Source organism: Thalassophryne amazonica, chromosome 5 (assembly GCF_902500255.1).
Source record: "Thalassophryne amazonica chromosome 5, fThaAma1.1, whole genome shotgun sequence".
Lineage (NCBI taxonomy): Eukaryota > Metazoa > Chordata > Actinopteri > Batrachoidiformes > Batrachoididae > Thalassophryne > Thalassophryne amazonica.
The window spans coordinates 78,866,782-78,882,767 of record NC_047107.1 but is presented as its reverse complement, the minus strand read 5'-3'; the positions used below and the strand labels follow the sequence as shown (position 1 = coordinate 78,882,767).

The 15,986-nt window shown below is 45.6% G+C and overlaps 1 protein-coding gene across 1 annotated transcript in view; it reads left to right on the top strand.

Annotated features, from left to right (window-relative positions):
- Positions 1–15,986, top strand: part of LOC117510773 (dmX-like protein 1) — a 196,497-nt gene that overhangs the window by 155,815 nt on the left and 24,696 nt on the right. The window contains 3 exon segments of the mRNA XM_034170628.1: positions 2,028–2,145; positions 13,367–13,429; positions 14,364–14,450. Coding sequence (XP_034026519.1) covers positions 2,028–2,145; positions 13,367–13,429; positions 14,364–14,450 — 268 coding nt within the window.

Below are 15,986 nucleotides of genomic sequence, written 5' to 3'. Positions count from 1 at the left end.
CATCTTTTGCAACATTGCGTGATGATTTACTCTCTTTTAAGAGTTTGATAATCCTCTCCTTTGTTTCAATTGACATCTCTCGTGTTGGAGCCATGATTCATGTCAGTCCACTTGGTGCAACAGCTCTCCAAGGTGTGTTCACTCCTTTTTAGATGCAGACTAAAGAGCAGATCTGATATGATGCAGGTGTTAGTTTTGGGGATGAAAATTTACAGGGTGATTCCATAATTTTTTCCTCAGAATTGAGTGATTCCATATTTTTTTCCTCTGCTTGGTCTAAAAAAGTAACCGTTACTGACTGCCACAATCTTTTTTTCTTGATTTCTTATAGTGTTTCTTAAAGCCAGAAAGTTGCCATTTGAAATGACTTTAGTTTTGTGTCATGTCTGTGATCTGCTTTTTTCCTACAAAATTAAACAACTGAATGAACATCCTCCGAGGCCAGTGATTCCATAATTTTTGCCAGGGGTTGTACAAAGAACATTTTTGTAACTTTTTTTTTTTTTTTACTGTGCTTCAGTAAATTGAAAAACAGTAGTGTTCAGAATAATAGTAGTGCTATGTGACTAAAAAGATTAATCCAGGTTTTGCGTATATTTCTTATTGTTACATGGGAAACAAGGTACCAGTAGATTCTCACAAATCCAACAAGACCATGCATTCATGATATGCACACTCTTAAGGCTATGAAATTGGGCTATTAGTAAAAAAAAAAAAGTAGAAAAAGGGGGTGTTCACAATAATAGTAGTGTGGCATTCAGTCAGTGAGTTCGTCAGTTTTGTGGAACAAACAGGTGTGAATCAGGTGTCCCCTATTTAAGGATGAAGCCAGCACCTGTTGAACATGCTTTTCTCTTTGAAAGCCTGAGGAAAATGGGATGTTCAAGACATTGTTCAGAAGAACAGCGTAGTTTGATTAAAAAGTTGATTGGAGAGGGGAAAACTTATATGCAGGTGCAAAAAATTATAGGCTGTTTATCTACAATGATCTCCAATGCTTTAAAATGGACAAAAAAAACCAGACACGCGTGGAAGAAAACGGAAAACAACTATCAAAATGGATAGAAGAATAACCAGAATGGCAAAGGCTCACCCATTGATCAGCTCCAGGATGATCAAAGACAGTCTGGAGTTACCTGTAAGTGCTGTGACAGTTAGAAGACACTTGTTAATTTACTCGCAAGAATCCCCCGCAAAGTCACGCTGTTAAATAAGACGTGCAGAAGAGGTTACAATTTGCCAAAGAACACATCAACTGGTCAAAAGAGAAATCGAGGAATATTTTGTGGACTGATGAGAGTAAAATTGTTCTTTTTGGGTCCAAGGTCTGTAGACAGTGTGTGAGACGACCCCCAAACTCTGAATTCAAGCCACAGTTCACAGTGAAGCATGGTGATGCAAGCATCACGATATGGGCATGTTTCTCCTACTATGGTGTTGGACCTATATATCGCATACCAGGTATCATGGAACAGTTTGGATATGTCATAATACTTGAAGAGGTCATATTGCCTTATGCTGAAGAGGACATGCCCTTGAAATGGGTGTTTCAACAAGACAATGATCCCAAGCACACTAGTAAACAAGCAAAATCCTGGTTCCAAACCAACAAAATTAATGCCTCATAGATGTTAAGAAATCATGAAAAACTGTGGTTATACAACTAAATACTATTTTAGTGATTCACAGGATTGCTAAAAAAAAGCAGTTTGAACATAATAGTTTTGAGTTTGTAGCGTCAGCAGCAAATGTTACTATTATTGTGAACACTCCCTTTTCTACTTTTTTTTTTTTTCTAATAGCCCAATTTCATAGCCTTAAGAGTGTGCATATCATGAATGCTTGGTCTTGTTGGATTTGTGAGAATCTACTGAATCTACTGGTACCTTGTTTCCCATGTAACAATAAGAAATATACTCAAAACCTGGATTATTATTATAGTCACATAGCACTACTATTATTCCGAACACTACTGTATTAGCTTTATGGAAACATTTATTTTTTCTGACAGCTTTTGTTCCTTCCAGGTCTACCCACCATTCAGCTCTGCCAGTGAAGCGTTTATGGCATTTTCTGGTGAAGCAGGAAGAGGTGCAAGAAACATTCATTAAAAACATCTTTACGAAGAACCGGAACCCAAGTGAGGTATACCATGATATTCCACTGCAGGAACCTTTTCCTTGTTGCAATGAACACATTGTCATTGAATGTCTGGTCAGATCTGGGAGGACAGGCTCTCTGCTGCAATCAGGTGAATTCCACTTACCGATATCTTAATTAAGACACCTACATGCTGGATCATCACCCAGCATGCAGGTGACGCCACATGGCTATAGTGTCATAGCTAATGTTTCCTCAAAATCCAACTATTGCACATCATCTCAGTCACTCTAAGTAACTGTTCATTTGAAAGCACCAAGACCCTGAAGGCTTGGACCTTTGTCCTTCTGGAGGAATGTCAGCATTGTAAAAACACTTCTGTACTGCCTGATGGCTGACTCCAGGAAGTTACTGAAAGGAACTGAATCAAGCACTTTATGAAAATTACGATAGCCTTAATGAAACTTTGTGTGTATTCGCACTTGCACTCTGAAGAATTGCAGAGCTTGGGTGCAGTTGATGGTTGGCTTCTTTGGCTTGAAGCCAGACTGCTTTTGTCACTAAGTAGCAGGCTGCAGCAATCTTGTTGAGAATGACACCGATCCCTGCACTTTCCCACCCTCACCTGTTTCACTTTTTTTTTTTCTTTTATCTTCTATATATTTATAACCAACTGGCCTTGTGCGTGTGTGCGTGCGTGCATGCGGCTTTGATCATGGACAAACTGGGAGTGCTGACATTTGCCGTTTGGAACTATTATGTATTTTGGGTCAAGGATGACCGCTGCCAAAATGGAACATTGATAGGACTAATATTTTTGGAGAAACTACGGATATTAGTAGAGAAGCTTGACTCTTCGACTGGACTGGGTTGCTTGACGTGAGGACATTTCGCTTCAAATCACAGAAGCTTCCTCAGCTAAAATTCTTGCTCTGGTAGTCTGACTTCTGTTTTGACTCTTGTAGAGAAGAATAAACCAGAAGCCAACAAAAGCTGGAGTTTTTTAACCTAGCCAGACCCCTGAGATGGCCTCAGCGGTGGGGATGCAGGTGAACAACGAAGTCACATCAGATGACACCATAGTTTCATCTGCCTCCAGCTGCAGGTCCTTGATCTTGTTCACAAAATCTTGTGTGTTCTCCACATGGTGGTCTGAGTTACCCACTAGAGAAGCCAAAATCCACTTGAGGTGCTTGGCCAAATTGTATGTGATGGAATCTGTCCTACTTACAATAGGCCTGAGTGGCACGTCCTGTTTGTGGATTTTGGGCAGTCCATAGATGCATGGAGTGGTGTCCCCCGGGTACAGTCTGTAGTATGTCTGCCTGTCGATGAGTCCCTCTTTCTCCAGGTTTTGGAGGTAGCTAATGATTTTCTTCTTATAGCCACTCGTGGGGTCTCTCTTCAGACGTTCGTATGTACTGGAGTCACTGAGTAAGTTGTTGATCTTGGCCTCGTAGTCCGATGTGTTCAGGACCACCGTGCATCTGCCTTTATCTGCTGGCAGGATAAGGATGCTTTGGTCCTTCTGTAGTGCTGCCAAAGCTTTCTGTTCTTCTCCTGTGACGTTGCACGGAGGAGGCTTAGCACTGTTAAGCACTGCTGTGACTCTTAGTTGGAGGTCCCCAGCTTCTGACTCTGACAAACTGTTATGTTTAATGACTGACTCTACTGCAGTGATGTAATCTATTTAGGGGTCACTGAGAAATTTAGTCCTTTGGTGAGCACATCCTTTTCTGTCTAAGAACCCGGTCGGACAGATTCTGTCACTAATTTGTCTGGGTGTATCTTTAAAACTACTCCCCCTGAAAGTACGCCTTTTCTGCACTAAAAGGTTGTGAAACTTACTGATTTGCCGCTCCTTACTTTTTAAATGCTCAGCCATTTGAATTTTAACTATGAACTTTGTGATCTTATTATGGGCCTCTTCCCCCACCAGGTTTCTAACCTTTTGTAAAGACTATCAAGATTATTTTGGAGGTCTAATATTTTAAGATGAAGCCTTCTAATTCTAAGACCCCAAATCCTCCTAAGGTAACTGTGCTGGATCTTTTCTGCTGTGTGGCCTGCTTCTAGTGCCTCTTGCTTCATGCATTTGGGAATAACATTGTTTTGTTTGCATCTTAGGTTAAATCTTAAGTGGTTTCTAAAGTTAGCTATCTTTTTAGGTGTCCTTTCCAGCTTACGTACCAGTGCCAGGGCATCATGCCCACAGTTGGTCGCAATGTTTCTGTGTAGGTCCAGGTGGTTTCCATAGTAGAGAAGCTTGACTCTTCGACTGGACTGGGTTGCTTGACGTGAGGACGTTTCGCTTCAAATCACAGAAGCTTCCTCAGCTAAAATTCTTGCTCTGGTAGTCTAACTTCTGTCTTGACTCTTGTAGAGAAGAATAAACCAGAAGCCAACAAAAGCTGGAGTTTTTTTACCTAACCAGACCCCTCCTACCGAGAGGCCGACTGCTATAGGCTAGTGACTAAACAATAGCTCTAATTAGCACCTATTGTGCTCTAGTTAGCACTCTCCTAATGACAGGACGGAAGCCTCCCCTGATGGCTCCCTTGACGACACTCTCCTGATGACGTGAATGACTCATTACCATGAACAAAAGACTGAAACTGCTTTGACCTGAGTACCACATTGTAAACAGGGGACAAAGCGTGTCTGAGACCCGCTCCGCGGTTAAGGCTGGGTTTCAACTGTTTTACAAAGAATGCTTCCTTGACACCTCTGTCAAACCATTTCTTCTCTCTGGCTAAGATTTTAACTTCCTTGTCCTCAAATGTGTGGTTAGTGTCTTTCAGGTGGAGATGAACTGCAGACTGAGGTCCACTGGCGACCTCTCTGCGGTGCTGGTATAGCCTCTTGTTTAAAGGTTGCTTAGTCTCACCTATGTAGTGTTCATTACAGTTTTCCTGACATCTGATAGAATGTTTGTGTCTATATACTGGACAAAACCTGCATGACGTCACCCGTTGGTTTTCTGTAGAGACCTGGAACAGCCGAAATGGCACCCTTGTCTGGGCCTTGCCATATTAAGAGTCCCGTCTGCACTGATTCACAATGAACTCATTAATGCATAAAGCGGCAGAGTGTGAGTGGCTCAGTGTATGCCAAAAATGGCTGAATACGCCTTTTTTATTCAAGTCTGAACCGCCAGTTCACAGGCTAGCGTTTGAGCTAGCCATAACATTTCTGTGTGCTGTGCGGTGGTTCTAATGATTTACTTTGTTGTTGACATTAATAGTTATGAGTCGCTTATTTTCTAAGTAATCATTAAGTGGCCCTAACTTTTAGCACCTACCGGCAGCTGCTAAAAGTGCTAACTCTATTACCATTTAACATTATGAATATTGCAACAGAGACATCTTAGATGTGTTAGGATATTTCACTGCACAACGAGCAGTATTATTCCAGGTGTTTGTAAGGAAATACTCCAAACAAACACAGCAACAGCATAAGTGCGAGTAGTTCTATCAATTGGGCACAGAGGCTACGAGAGGCGGAGTTGCTGGACCTAGCCACTGTCACTCAGACCAACCACGCCCACAATTATACAGAGCATTATGGCTTAAAACTAGGGGTGGGCAAACATAAAAAATCTTAATCGCATTAACTCAGTGACTTTCTGTGATTAATCATGATTAATCGCATGGTATATGTGAAACCCAAAAATGAATTCAAAAGCCGCTTAAAAGCACAGTTTAATTTGAAAATGTAAATGAACATTGCATAAATTTGAAAATGTAAATTTCAACTGAAACACACTAATGAAATCAAATACAAAACCACTGACAGGTCATTTGTTATCCTGTTTCATATCAAAATAACAATATTCATGTCCATGACTAAATGTACTAAAACAAATACGTCACAATTGTACACATATCACAATTTGATATGTGTACAATTGTGATGTATTTGTTTTAGTATATTTAGATTTTGTTGTGATTTGGCACTTTATAAGCCGATTAAATTGAATTGAAATTGAACATTTTATTGAGTCTTAAAGTAAATAAATATGAATTTGGTCACTGGATACTTAAACCTTGTACATAATGAACTCTACATGGTGAATCCTTGATCTCTGGACATAAATAGGAATAAAGAAAATCTGTAGTTTTTGTCAAAAGCATTTCCTTTCAGACATTGGCATGAATGTGTTTCCATATATCTGAGCTGAGCTTAAAGCTGCTGTGCTGCTTCACTTCAGGATGTAATTTGAAAAGAAAATACAGCACGTTTCATTTTGGGAGGAAAAAAAAAAGTTTTAGTCGATTGTAGTTTATTGTCTGTATTACATTTGGAAAGAGGTGTCATTTTATTCATTTTGAAGTTATTAATTCCGACCGGACACTGTCTCAGCCGTGCAGCATTTTGAGCTGTGTGAACGTAACGGAGGACGATTCTCGTTTCTTGACAGCAAAAAGACAAGAGTCCCAGTTAGTGACTTTAATCCACACAAAAGTGACTGACGATATTTTAATGGCTTTGCGAGGGGTTAAGAATCGGCTTGCCGTTTCTGAAGAGCAGTGAATCAAAGAACCAACGAGCTGCTGGATTGAAGCATTGCTTCAATGGTTCATGGCTTCATAGTGGAGCCGCGCTGCAGAAATAGTTTATTACAGACCAAACACCGAATATCCGACTTTATTTGTACGTCCGTATGACTCTGAAACTCGGAAAAATCTGTATAATTTACGGACTATAGGTTGACATGAAAACCACCGAAAAGCTGTGTTCACCGCGGGGACACGTTCGGCTTTTCGAGATTATTCAAGATTTTTTTTTAACCGATGACGAATGATGCGTGAAAAAAAATTGCATCGGTCCAAACCGCTCTGGATCCGGGCCTGATCCTGTAGAACTTTGTACCGAAAATGTCCATTCAAAAGTTCGGCGTCTTTCTGCATTTTGTTTTGTTGTGCATTGCATAGCCTGTACTTTTCTCGATCCTCATGTCGTTTTCTGTGTGAACTCGGCTATCAGCAGGAAGCAGCAGCATAAGCTGGCCCCCGACTGACGCTTTCAAAATAAAAGGCAACGAGCAACAGTCATAAAAGGCTAAAAAAAAAATAAACCGCAGCGTTAAGGGGAGGAACAAAATTGTCGGCGATAATGACATCAATAATTAACGCAACGTTAGCGCGTTAACATTGCCCAGCCCTACTTAAAACATCTTGAATGAAGTAGTTAGAAACCCCACCACCACCACAGTTGTCATGGAGGCAGAAACTATCTGTGGAGACCAAAACATTTTTTTGTACTAGGCTGTAAACATGTTTATTTCTGCTCTAAAGGTAGATATTTTCTCCCCCTCTAGCTGCCACCTTATCGTGGTGGGGGAGTTTGCGTACCCGGATGATCCTAGGAGCTATGTTGTTGGGGGCTTTGTGCTCCCTGTAGGGTCTCCCAAGGCAAACAGGTCCTAGGTGACGGGTCAGACTAAGGGCAGTTCAGAACCTCCATGACCAGTAAAAAATCAAGGACCGAGACGTCGCCCGGTGTGGCGGAGCCGGGGCCGCACCCTGGAGCTAGGCCTGGGGTTGGGGCTCGCGCGCGAGCTCCTGGTGGTCGGGCCTTAGCCCATGGGACCCGGCCGGGCTCAGCCCGAAAGAGCAATGTGGGCCCGCCCTCCTGTGGGTTCACCACCTGCAGAGGGGGCCATAGGGGTCAGGTGCAGAGTGGATTGGGTGGCGGTCGAGGGCAGGTGGCCCGGCGGCCCGGTCCATGCTCACAGCCACTGGCTGTTGGGACGTGGAATGTCACCTCGCTGGGAGGGAAGGAGCCTGAGCTTGTGCGGGAGGTTGAGAGATACTGACTAGAGATAGTCGGGCTCACCTCCACGCACAGCTTGGGCTCTGGTGCCCAACTCCTGGAGAGGGGCTGGACGCTTCATTTTTCTGGTGTTTCCCACAGGGAGAGGCGGAGAGCTGGGGTCGCATTGCTTATTGCTCCTCAGCTCAGTCGCCATGTGTTGGAGTTCACTCCGGTGAATGAGAGGGTCGCGTCCCTACGCCTTCGGGTCGGGGTCAGGTCTCTCACCGTTGTCTCAGCCTACGGGCTGAGCAGCAGTGCAGAGTACCCGACCTTCCTGGAGTCCCTGGGAGGGGTACTAGATAGCGCTCCGACTGGGGACTCCATTGTTCTCCTGGGGGATTTCAACGCCCACGTGGGCGGCGACAGTGAGACCTGGAGGGGGGTGATCGGGAAGCACGGCCTCCCCGATCTGAACCCGAGTGGTGTTCAGTTGTTGGACTTCTGTGCTAGTCATAGTTTGTCCATCACGAACACCATGTTCGAGCACAAGGGTGTCCATAAGTGCATGTGGCACCAGGACACCCTGAGCCGGAGGTCGATGATCAACTTTGTAGTCGTATCATCTGACCTTCGGCCACGTGTCTCGGACACTCGAGTGAAGAGAGGGGCTGAGCTGTCGACCGATCACCACCTGGTGGTGAGTTGGATCCGCTGGGAGGGGAGGAAGCCGGTCAGACCTGGCAGGCCCAAATGTATCGTGAGGGTCTGCTGGGAACGACTGGCGGAACCCTCTGTCATCGAGGTCTTCAACTTCCACCTCCGGGAGAGCTTCTCCCAGATCCCGGGGGAGGTTGGAGACATGGAGTCTGAGTGGACCATGTTCTCCACCTCCATTGTCGATGCGGCCACTCGTAGCTCTGGTCACAAGGTCTCTGGTGCCTGTCGCGGCGGCAATCCCCGAACCCGGTGGTGGACACCGGAAGTAAGGGATGCCGTCAAGCTGAAGAAGGAGTCCTACTTATCTTTGTTGGTAGGTGGGACCCCAGAGGCAGCTGACAGGTAACGGCAGGCCAAGCGTGCCGCAGGCCGTGCGGTTGCAGAGGCAAAAACTCGGGTCTGGGAGGAGTTCGGGGAGGCCATGGAGGAGGACTATCGGTCAGCCTCGAAGAGATTCTGGCAAACCGTCCGTCGCCTCAGGAGGCGGAAGCAGGTCTCCACCAGCACTGTTTACAGTGCGGGTGGGGAGCTGTTGACCCTGACTGGGGATGTTGTCGGGCAGTGGAAGGAGTACGTCGAGGATCTCCTCAATCCCATCATCACGTCTTCCGAAGAGGAAGCAGAGACTGGGGACTCAGAGGCGGACTCATCCATTACCCAGGCCGAAGTCACCGAAGTGGTTAGAAAGCTCCTCGGTGGCAAGGCTCCTGTGGGTGGATGAAATCCGTCCTGAGTACCTTAAGTCTCTGGATGTTGTGGGACTGTCTTGGCTGACACGCCTCTGCAACATCGCGTGGCGATCGGGGACAGTGCCTCTGGATTGGCAGACCGGGGTAGTGGTCCCTCTGTTTAAGAAGGGGGACCGAAGGGTGTTTTCCTACTATAGGGGGATCACACTCCTCAGCCTCCCGGGTAAGGTCTATTCCAGAGTACTGGAGAGGAGAATTCGACCGATGGTCGAACCTTGGATTCAGGAGGAGCAGTGTGGTTTTCGTCCTGGTTGCGGCACACTGGACCAGCTCTACACGCTCCATCGGGTGCTCAAGGGTTCATGGGAGTTTGCCCAACCAGTCCACATGTTTTGTGGATCTGGAGAAGGCGTTTGACCGTGTCCGTCTGGGCACCCTGTGGGGAGTGCTCCGGGAGTACGGTGTCCGGGGTCCTTTGCTAAGGGCTATCCGGTCCCTGTACGACCGCAGCAGGAGCTTGGTTCGCATTGCCGGTAGTAAGTCAAACCTGTTTCCAGTGTACGTTGGCCTCCGCCAGGGCTGCCCTTTGTCACCTGTTCTGTTCATTATTTTTATGGACAGAATTTCTAGGCGCAGCCAGGGTGTAGAGGGGGTCTGGTTTGGCAACCACAAAATCTCGTCTCTGCTGTTTGCGGACGATGTGGTTCTGTTGGCTTCGTCAAATCAGGACCTTCAGCTTGCACTGGGGCGTTTTGCAGCCGAGTGTGAAGCATCCGGGATGAAAGTCAGCACCTCCAAATCCGAGGCCATGGTTCTCGACCGGAAAAAGGTGCTTTGCCCTCTTCAGGTCGGTGGAGTGTCCTTGCCTCAAGTGGAGGAGTTTAAGTATCTCGGGGTCTTGTTCACGAGTGAGGGACGGATGGAGCGTGAGATCGATAGACGGATCGGTGCAGCATCTGCAGTGATGCGGTCGCTGTATTGGACCGTCGTGGTGAAGAGAGAGCTGAGTAGGGGGGCAAAGCTCTCGATTTACCGATCGATCTACGTTCCGATCCTCACCTATCGTCATGAGATTTGGCTCATGACCGAAAGAACGAGATCGCACGTACAAGTGGCCGAGATGAGTTTCCTCCGCAGGGTGGCTGGGCACTCCCTTAGAGATAGGGTGATGAGCTCGGTCACTCAGGAGGAGCTCGGAGTCGAGCCGCTGTTCCTCCACGTCGAAAGAAGTCAGTTGAGGTGGCTCGGGCATCTTTTCCGGATGCCCCCTGGACGCCTCGCTGGAGAGGTGTTCTGGGCACGTCCCATTGGGAGGAGGCCCTGGGGAAGACACGCTGGAGGGACTACATCTCTTGGCTGGCTTGGGAACACCTTGGTGTTCCCCCGGAGGAGCTGGGGGAGGTGTGTGTGGATCGGGAGGTCTGGGCGACTTTGCTTGAGCTGCTGCCCCCGCGACCCGACTCCGGATAAAGTGGAAGAAAATGGATGGATGGATGGATGGATGGAGGTAGATATTTTAACACAGAGTCCTATAGGAATGGGCTCTCTTTTGGAGCCAGCCTCAAGGGGACTCAAGCAACTGCAAGATTTATGACTTCCCGGTTGTCAAAATTAAGGTTGCGACTGATCCGATTCGGGATCTGCTTCCGATACCGACATAATTCAAATATTGGAAAATACCGATCCAACCCACGACATTTTCCGATACATGAGGGGCCACTGTGAATCCTCTCAACTGCTGCTGTTTCCTCTCTGCTTTGTTTGCTGCCGAGCGGGAGGAGGGGAGGTTTCTGAGCCTGAGCTGTTTGAGAGAGCTCTCTTCTGCAGCGTTCTAGCTCCGGGTAGCGGCAAGTTTCCCCGTTTCTCGGGTTCAGATTGTCTGCTCGTCGAGCACGGATTTTCATAAAATGAACTGAATTGTTGCTGAAAATGTGTGCTGAAAAGTTAGCCGCTTCAGCGTTCCGAGGCTGTGAAACGTTATGAAAAGCCAGTTCAGATTGCAGCTGAGGACAGTCGAACAGAGATTCTGTCCACTGAAAGGGAAAAAAAATCTCCATTAAAGTCCTGCATGTGAGCGTCACTGATGATATATTTAGAAATTTACCGTTGATTTTACAATTGAAAGGCTTCATGTTTCCAAAAGGTTCGAAGTTTGTGCAGAACAAAAGTGTGATTGAGAGAGAGATGGAGGGAGAGAGAGACGGAGGGAGAGAGAAAGATGAGAAAGCGAACGGGGGGGGGGGGGGGGGATTTAATTTTTACTCCTAACACTTTCTTTGACAATGTAAATATGTTTCCCATGTGACGAAAGCCCCATTGAAATTGAAAATTGAGAAGGACAGACAGACAGAGAGTGCTGTCTTTTCTCTTTAAGTCTATAAAAACAAGGCTATAAAAAATAAAAGTACTTAATTCTTTCACCAAAACATCAAATCTAGAGTTTCATCTTAGATACACCTTCTGGCAAATTTCTTATATAAATTCAACAGTAATGATAATAATAATATTAAACCAAACAGAGCTCTGGTATTGGATCAGAAAACTAGAGATATCGGTAGATATTCAAATTCTGGGATCAGTATCGGAATGGAAGTGAAAAAATGTGGATGAGTGCATCGCTAGTCTAAATACAGGTTTAAGTGTTGTCGCTTGCTCAGAACCTTATCACTTGACATGACTATAATGGGATGAAGGGTCTGTGTGGAGGAACGCAGTGCTTCAGTTCTTCTGTGAGCAGAGGGTCATGAGAAAATGGCTTGTTACTTACTCACATGCTCCTCTAATAAATGTGTCCTTGTCTACACACATTGCCATGACAGCCCAGTTTCTCTGTTTATACAGCCCAGAATTTTCATCAAGCTGTGCATTACTCCTCTGGATGATATTCCGAGTGGCCTCAAATGGAACACCTCCTACTGGTGTCTCCAATGCAATCTGTAGCTTTCAAGGTTTTGTCGTGAAAGGACTCCCACATCCCTCATTTGATGTGGCCACATTTACAACTTCTCTGCACAAATTGCATGCAAATATCTGTGAAAAAGTTTGGTCTTGAAGTCTAGCCAGATTCATTCTGGCTTACAGAGGAGACTGCAGTCTGCTGGACTTCAGCTAGTCAACTGAATTAGGGAAGCTACAAGACTGCTCACAGTTCACAAACTGGCTACTTGTAAAGACTTTGTAGTCTCCAGCATCTTCCCTCAAGAACATAATTCATGTTCTTTGTTTGACCACTGGTATTGGGTACTATCAGCTCCAGAGATAAGACTTTTGTTGCTCTCCTGTGGTTTCTTCTTTTTTGAGGATGAGCTAAAAGATGGTTTTCACCCATGCCTTTCATAATGAATTACCATTCTCTGACTGAAGGGAACATGATCTTTCGTTTCCACACTCAAAGAATCTTTTCCAGTGCTGAATTGGGGAGGAGATGAATGGTGATTGACAATCCCAACAACAAATGGTAAATGGACTGTATTTATATAGGACTTTTCCATCTACATCAGATGCTCAAAGCACTTTACAATTATGCCTCACATTCACCCATTCACACAAACTTACTCATTCTGATTTTGGGGTGTTGCCATGCAAGGCACTCACTACACACCAGGAGCAACTTGGGGATTAAGGACCTTGCCCAAGGGCCCTTAGTCGTTTTCCTGCCAGGCTGGGGTTGAACCGAGGATCCTCTAGTCTTAAGCCCAACGATTAACCACTAGACCATCACCTCCCCAACAGTCCTCTAAAAAGGTGTCATCGACAGGCTGGTGGCCTGCATCCAGTCGTGTTTGCAGTTTGACATGTGCAGGATGTGTAACTGAATAACACTTATTTTCTGATGACAAATTCTGCAAAAGCCCTGCATTTACCCCAAGTAAACACATCATTTATGTTTTTATGTCGCTGTTGTCACATTTGTGATTGTTGTTCTGCATGCTAACCCCATGTATTTCTACTGTCTCGTGCATGAAAATGCTTTAATTTTAATTACACCTGATTAACATCATAATACTGCATCTTGTTTTTGTTGTTGTCTGTGTTTGACTGCATGATTCATCACTGGTTGCTGTGTGTGTTTTGTGCATTCTGCTGCTTCCCAATCATTAAAGTTGGTTGAGGACCAGACTGACTGTATGAAATATTCAGAGATGGAGAAGTCAGGAATCAATCAGGTATTGTTGCTTTGGATCAATTATATTTTTTGGTAGAATGGGAAGGGCTGGTTGTTGAAGCTGTTCCTTTTTAATACTGAATGAATGGTATTTGAATTGTCAAATTTGGTACAGAATGTAACTTTTCATAACGTTTCACATGTTGTTGTTTGATAATCTTTTTCACTGCATGAATAGTTGTGAATATGAACCATAGACTGTAAACCACATAATCTATATTGATGTTACTTAGAGGTTATGAAAGCCTCCTCTACACTCTGTTCAAGCTGCTCATTTTGACTGAATGTTAATTAACGGCATCTCTGAGGACAAACTGATGCTGAATAGCTTCTGATTAATAGGCCCAACATTGTCTCAGCCAATCTGCCTTCCACAGGGATTGTATGCATGGTGGAAATGGCAAACCCCCATATTTAGATGAGGCAAGTTTTACTTTATTCCTTCTGACAGAAAAAGGCATGGACTTTTCTCCTCAAATAAATGCAGTAAAGACTTTAATGCAATCTCATGCTCAAATGATGCCTGTCTCATTTTGAGTGTAATTGGCAGAACAGTAGTGTAGACCACTGCTGCTTGTTGTTTGGGTTGTTTGTGCTCATGCCATCTAATGGCACAAACCCAATTGTTTGCCACTCTCGTGTAATAGTGTGGCCGATGCAGTGCACGTCCTTTCCTAACCCTGAAGGCAATCACATACAGTGTATGTGGATTTGAAAAAAAAAAGTGCACATCTGGGTTGAGATCTGGCTCTGTTATAACAGCAGATATTTTATCTTCAGGCATTAGGACGTGATTTATCACCTACTATCATGGATATTGGTGTGTCTTTGTTGTGGTGCAGAAAGAGATGTATCTGAAATTATGTCTGCTGTTTGCTCGTGTTTCAGTTGTAAAGATTTGTATTGACTTTACTGTGTGTGCCTGTTCCCTGAAGGTTGAGTCAGATCTGGACAGCCCTGGAGGAAAGGCGCGCATCATCCACAAGGAATCTGACATCATCACAGCCTTTGCCATAAACAAGGTACTGCTTTTCTACACAGACATCATTAAACAGGAAAAACACTGTCCATCGACTGCACTTATTTGAGCGTGCGTAGTCGTCGTCGTCCATTTATTGTGATATACCAGAATCAGAATCAGAAGAAGTTTATTGCCATTGCCAGTGAACAGAATTCACAGACTAGGAATTTGCTTCGGTACAATGGTGCAACATTAAGAAGAAATAAAATGCTAAGATAAAATATAACATATGTGTCAAAATAAGATAAAATCTAAGATTAAAAAAAAGAAATATGAAAGGCTGTGTGCAACAGAAAAACATAAAAAACAGTGCAGTGGGAGGAGTGCAATTAAAAACCAAAGTACATTGTCTAAAGTGACCCGTGATAAGATGATAAAGTGACAGAGTTAAGCTTAAGGTGACTGAGTTATGAGGAGTTCATGAGTCTAACGGCAGAGGGGAAGAAACTGTTCTTATGGCAGGAGGTTCTGGTCCGGATGGACTTTAGCCTCCTGCCCGAGGGGAGTGGTTTGAACAGACCGTGTGCAGGGTGAGAAGGGTCAGCTGTGATCCGACCTGCTCGGCCCAGAGTCCTGGAGACGTGTAGGTCGTGGAGAGATGGAAGGCTACAGCCGATCACCTTCTCAGCAGAGGCCACAATGTGCTGCAGTCTGTGTCTGTCCCTGGCTGTGGCACCGGCGTACCACACTGTGATGGAGGAGCAGAGGATGGACTCGATGATGGCCGTGTAGAACTGCACCATCAGCTGGACAGGCAGCTTGGCCTTCTTCAGCTGCCGCAGGAAGTACATCCTCTGCTGGGCCTTCTTGATGAGGGAGCTGATGGTTGACTCCCACTTGAGGTCCTGGGTGATGGTGGTGCCGAGGAAGCGGTGACAGACCACAGTGGTGATGGGGCTGTTGGTGAGGGTGAGGGAGGGCGGGGGGGCTGTGGCTTTCCTGAAGTCCACGATCATCTCCACTGTTTTCTGGGCGTTGAGCTCCAAGTTGTTGCTGCTGCACCAGGTCACCAGCCGGTCCACCTCCCTCCTGTAGGCAGACTCATCCCCATCCGAAATGAGTCCGATGAGGGTGGTGTCGTCCGCAAACTTGATGAGCTTTACAGAGTCGTGGCTGGAGGTGCAGCAGTTAGTGTAGAGGGAGAAGAGCAGAGGGGAAAGGACACAGCCCTGTGGAGATCCTGTGCTGAGAACCCGAGTGTTCGAGACATTTTTTCCCAGCCTCACACGCTGACTCCGGTCTGTCAGGAAGTCTGTGATCCACCTGCAGGTGGAGTTGGGCATGTGGAGCAGAGAAAGCTTGTCCTGGAGCAAAGCTGGAAGGATGGTGTTGAATGCAGAGCTGAAGTCCACAAACAGGATCCTAGCGTAGGTTCCTGGGGAGTCCAGGTGCTGCAGGATGGAGTGCAGGGCCAGGTTTATGGCGTCATCTACAGACCTGTTGGCTCTGTAGGCAAACTGCAGGGGGTCCAGGAGGGGGTCGGTGATGGACTTCAGGTGGGATAAAAACCAGGCGTTCGAAGGTCTTCATGACTACA